The sequence below is a fragment of the Culex pipiens genome, chromosome 3 (assembly GCF_016801865.2).
Source record: "Culex pipiens pallens isolate TS chromosome 3, TS_CPP_V2, whole genome shotgun sequence".
NCBI classification, from domain to species: Eukaryota; Metazoa; Arthropoda; class Insecta; order Diptera; family Culicidae; genus Culex; species Culex pipiens.
The window spans coordinates 25,530,921-25,536,920 of NC_068939.1; the positions used below are offsets into that span (position 1 = coordinate 25,530,921).

General features: G+C 33.3%; 1 protein-coding gene across 1 annotated transcript in view; it reads left to right on the plus strand.

Annotated features, from left to right (window-relative positions):
* Positions 1-6,000, plus strand: part of LOC120420694 (zwei Ig domain protein zig-8-like) — a 92,954-nt gene that overhangs the window by 57,090 nt on the left and 29,864 nt on the right. Inside the window, exons 5-6 of the mRNA XM_039583788.2 lie at positions 3,872-3,991; positions 4,057-4,162. Coding sequence (XP_039439722.1) covers positions 3,872-3,991; positions 4,057-4,162 — 226 coding nt within the window. The remainder of the gene's footprint in view (positions 1-3,871; positions 3,992-4,056; positions 4,163-6,000) is intronic.

Sequence of the window (6,000 nt, forward strand, 5' to 3'; positions counted from 1 at the left end):
ATTGGAGTTTATTATTTAATGACACTTCTTTTTAACAGAATTTTGAATTCTTTTTTATGTCTTAATTTTCAAAAATGTTAGGCTTGACTTAGAAATTCTGAAAATATTTTATTCGAAAAGTTGGAATATTGTAATATGATTAAATTTTCGGATGAAATATTTAAAAAAAAATGAAATTAATGTTTAATTGGAGTTACTATTATTCAATAAAATACTAACTTTTAGTCATTTCAATATTAATACAATATTTATGATATTTTACTCTAAGTTCATATTCAATATTGAATGTTGGTTTGTTATGTACATGGCTGAAATTACGCCTTTCTTCGTAAAGTAAAATTCTTTCAAAAAGTAAAAAAAAAATATTTTTTTTTTATTTTTATTTTTTTTTTGCAGAAAATAAAGATATTTCTAATGATATTACTTTTAAGCATAGTTTCCATTAGACCGTTGCAAATATTTTTAGAGTTCATGTCACCACCCTTCACCACCACTTCAAAATCGGCTCAAATAATCAAGGGTCAATATTTTCTTTTTTCAAAAAACTGAAAAATTTCAATATTATTTCAACTGAAAACATTTTAAAATGCATTTTTTGCATTGAGAATTTTATTGAGAATTTTAGTGTACTTGTAAACATATTTTGAATTTTTGTGAAATTTGAATGTACAGCACCGCAATAAGCTTTTGGAGTGAAAAAAATCTCCATCCCTCGACTTTCGTCAGAGCGGAGGGACATAAACTTAAAAAAATACCTCCGGTGACCTTATTTTGATTTATTAAAAAAAATCAATTTTCTGATTGTTTTGGTATCATGGGCAAAGTTGTAGGTAATGATGAGGACTAGTGATTTTTCACAACAAAAATGTGGTTCGATGCTCCCCGAGCTGCGGTGCTATGGGCAGGTCTTAACACATATACAGCCGACGTCGAGCCTTTTCGTATAACTAAAAAAAACACACAAACACACAAAATCACCGAATGATTATTTCACAAACACGCGCTCCTATTGCTGACAAGGAACTCGAAGCGAATAAAAATCACTGTTTTGCACCACGGATCACTTCGATTGCTGCTACCGAACTCTGTATTTAAGATGCGATTTTTAGTACAATAACCTAGCAAAACTCATCCGACGGTGTGCCTTCCGATCAACGATGGTTAAGGAAGGAATTTTTTCAGCAGTCTCCAATCTAACAAACCGATAAAAATCACAAACAATCACAAAGAAAACTTAGCTTGTTCAATTGCATGCACAATTTTGATTTTTTTTCGCTCTATGAACAAACACAATCATCAACTCGCACTGGTGGAACATTATTGAATCATATCACGAAATTTAATTTGCTAAAATATAGCCAAAATGAAGCGAATGCACAAAAAAGACATTAAGTGAACTAAGAGATATGAGATTTAACTTGTTTTCATGATTCTGAAAAAACGAAAATTTGAGTTTTTTTTATAAAAAAAACTTTTGACCAAATTCCATTAAAAGCAGTTTTTGAGCATTTATTATTTTTAACTACAGAAGATTAAAAACACTGCAAAATGCACAACAACTTTTCTTACTAAATGTACTGTATTCTAAACCAAACAAACTACGAGGCAATTGCAAAATTACTTTTTTCATTATCATAAAAAATGTCTTTAAAAATGAGTTGTAAAATTTGCCATGGAGCATTTTTTATAACAACTCCTTCCAAAATGCATGTTAACATCATTAATTGTTAATTGTTTGGCTCTTTTGTAATATTAGTCTTGCTTTTAAAATTTTCTAAATATTACTCTCGCAGGAATCAGAAAACGTCAAAGATGTTTCATTTTCTATGCAATGAAAATTTGACCATTAATTCAAAAACATATTTGGCAGTTTTGCCATTTTTTTAAATATCGTAATTTTTAGACAAATTTGAAAACACTAATTCTTACGAAACAAAATGTTTACTTATTAACAAAATTCATACCATCTCAATAACAAATACTGTTAAAATAACAGAAAGTATTATGGAATCTTCTTGAAAAATCCATTTTTGCATGAGAATTTAATAACAGTTTATGTAAAAAAAGCGAAAACAACTTTGGAATTACATTTTTTGTTATGGATCACCTCCAACTGTTGTTGAGATGATCGGAATAGTTGTTAAAATAACAAAAAATAATGACAAAGATTTGTTCGAAGAATAACTAAAAATGTTATTAGTCTGTTATTACAATAACAATCCAATAAATCATAGCGACGAATAACAAATCTTGTTACAAATAACATAAAATGTTATTTGCCTAGAAAGAAAAAAATATTCCCGTAAATTTACATTATTTATCATGTACCAAAAGGTATCATGATAAATGATGTATATTTACTTTAGGTTCATTGGAAATTTACATTAGATTCATTGGAAATTTACATTAGTTTTGAAAATTTACATTAGTTTTGGAATTTACATTACTTTTGGAATTTACATTAGTTCAATTAAATTAATTCTGATAGGCCAATGGGAATGAGAAGCTCGACTTGGATTGCAGTAGGAAAAGGGTGTGGCCTATGTTCTATTTTAAAATGATTGAAGCGGGCAGCAAAAGGAAATTCGTATTTTAAAAAGTTGTTTTACAGGTAGGGGACGCTTTCTCGTCGACGGCCAAGTGAAATAACGCTGGACTGGAATCGAATGGACGACGGGTAGGATGTTCGGTGTTACTGCTGCTACCCGTTGCCGATTGAGCCATCTTCGCATTTTATAAACGAGCGGCTAAAGCATCAACTTGTTCGGGTCGAGGCTCAGGCAGTGGGCCAGCAAAGTATGAGAGCGATAGAAAGAGAACCAAATATAACTATTTTTAGTTCGGGTAGTTTTGAAGTCAACGTTTGGCAGAAATACATTGGATATATGATTTACATTAAATAGGAATTTACCGGAAGCCGAAGACGGGTAGAAATTCATCAGATTTGAGTTTCCATGCTCAACGTTTCCATTAGATTCATGATTTACATTAGATTTAGATTTACATTGGAGTAATTTCCATGACTTTTTACTCTTTACATCATATTTCAACATTACATTGAGTGAGTTTACATAAGAAACAGTAATTACGTGCTGTGTAAATTTACATATTTTTTTCTGTGTAGTATTTTCAAACATCAAAAAATGTTATTCCCAGGTTATTTCCGTCTGCTCGGGAATACACACAGACATTTGCTCAGGATATGATTCTGTATAGAAAAATATACCTAAAGGATTGATTTCTATGAAAAGTGTAAAAGTGTTCACGTGGTTTATGGTTGGTCCCGAAACAATATTTACTAGAGAATTCCGGTTTCTGTTAATCTAATTTGAAATTTCTGGTGCTCCGACCCGTGACCAATATTCTTAATCCAATTTTTATAGCCACCGGAAAACCGATTCCACATCCATGCACTTTGAAGCGCGAGCTAAATCCCGGCACCAATTGAAAAACAAAATAAAAATAAACCTTCAAATGGCGATGGAAAAATAACCACTTTCATATTTTATGGAGCACGGATATTTTTTTCAATTATTGTCCTCCCCATCACATTCCGAAACTCTATTTCTGTCACGCCCCCACCAAATGCACCCCAGCCCGGGCAAAAATTGCACAACAATTTGATTCACTCCAGAGCGCAAGCTTTTTCCCATCGCCGACGAACAAAAAAAAAACTTCATCAAAATATTTGTCAACAAACAAGCGCGTTCGCTCTTCATTCCCATTCCGGGCTCCAATTTGATTCACAACAAATTTTCCTGCAGCTTTTATGGGCGCAGCAAAACTTTTCAATTGAGTTGGGCACGCTATGCATACTTTTGGGCGCACATAACTAATACCAATTTTTTTTTGCGTTCTCTATTTTTGGTAGAACTTCGAGCCCGGATACTGGGTCCGTCGGACATTTTCGTCAAGTCGGGCAGCGAAATCATCATGACGTGCGTCATCCAGCAGGGACCACACGACCTGGGCACGGTGTTCTGGTACAAAGGTAAGTGGGCTGGCAACACTGCCCCTGGTGAATCATGCAGCTAATTGATCTTTTGTTCATCACAGGCAACGCCCTGATAGAGTCCACGACGCAGGAGAACAGTGTTCACTCCGGCGGCGAGAACCAGCGGATCACGGTGGAGACGGACTGGACGGACGGGCTGACGTCCCGGTGAGTGTCGGGGTTCTGGGTTCACTTGGGACACAATAGTGCACTCGTTTAGATGGTGGTGGTGGTTGACCTTTTTGATTTTGCTTACACAACTTGACTGAATATTTTGAGTTATTTTTGTTTCTTCTTTTTTTATTTAAATGAGACATTTCAATTTAAATCTTTAATCATACAAGAAAATCTTAATAAATCTCAATGGCACTCAGGTAATAAACTTTGCATAAAATAATAACCCCATGCAAAAGTTCAACACGTAAGAAACTTTCCACCGCTTTTGTTACCAGCCAGGTTCAGACTTTTTGGTGTGTATTATTATTTCTCAGCCGGAAGGCAACAGGAAACTTTCGGCGAAAACTTGCCCTTCACGTTCAACTGTATGAAAACACGTGCGTCCGCGTACGTTACTAAGAGTTTTGGAGAGTGAAGACATGGCAAGAGAACAAAGCCCTGAATCAATTTATGCATATGGGATGAAATAGTTTGGGTTTCATACAGGAGCGATTATTTGTGATGAGTTCAAGTTATTTCATAGTTTCTATTATTTTTTTAAGAATCTTTTTTTTTGTTTTATTCTGATTCTTTCTAAATTTAAAGTCATGAAATGCTTTAATTTTCACTTTCCTTCGTCAGTATACAGAAGGTATCTTCAAGAAATTAAAAAAAAAAAACAATGGATTTTGTTCCAGCTTCCCGGTACGAGATTCAAACCCATCACCTTCCGCTTAAAAGGTAAAACCCGTAACTTCACGGCCAATTTGAAATACCATAATGATAAAATAGCTTCAACAGTTCAACACAATCATGTAGTTTTTTGTCATTTTCTTTAGAACAAATTACGGACCCAATTTGATTTTTAAAACGTCTTTTGAAATGAATAATCAAGATTATTCATCGCTAATATTTTTAAGAATGTTTTTCCAAAATTCTTTACGAAAAAATAACATGTTTTACTTTAGCTTCACACGAAATTTTGGCTTGGGTTTTGTGGCTATCAAATTTTATTCCCTTATCTGTCGTTCTACGCATAATTGTCCCATGTTCAAAATAGTGCAACTGAGAAAAACGCGATTGAAATCTTTCGACCGATTTCTGTATTTCTACGCATGATTGTCCCGAGGGTTCCTATTCGCCCTATGTGTCCCTAATCGCCCCAGTTAGCAGTTTATCACCCTTATTTGTGATTCTCTTGCTATACAACAGGTAAACAAGACATAATGCTTAGTAAAACTAATGATTCCGTGTAAGAAAATACTTGGTGGGACAATTATGCATAGAAGTTTTACGATGGGACCATCAGACTTGGTGTTGTTTTTAATGAGTTTCCGAACAAAGTACCAGATTTTATGTGTTTTTCTTAAAGTACACATTAGACTAAACTTAAAAATGTCATAAAGTCAAAATCGTCCAAAACTGACATTGGACAATTATGCGTAGAAAGGCAGTTCTCCCCTTTAAATTTTACTTTACTTTGATTTTTTTTGCAAAATGGAAATCTTATTTGAAATATTTTTTTACCTCAATTTTTAAGGCCATTGCAATTTTTATTTCTTTAATTAAAATTTTTACCAGCCTAATTCAATATTACGCCCTTTTGAAATATTAGAGCTGATTCAAAATTTTAAAAAAATCGAAGAGATCAGAAAAGTTTTTCGTTTTTTAACCTTATTTTATTCGCTGTATTTCGGCAACCAGAAGGACAATCTTCAAAAGCTTGAACAATTTGATTGGAGATTTCTCAACTTAAAAAAAAAACTGGTATTATTCATCCAACAATAAACATTAAGTGGTTTTATCTTAAAAACGGTGCTTTATAAAAAAATCTGTAAGTGCTTTCCGAT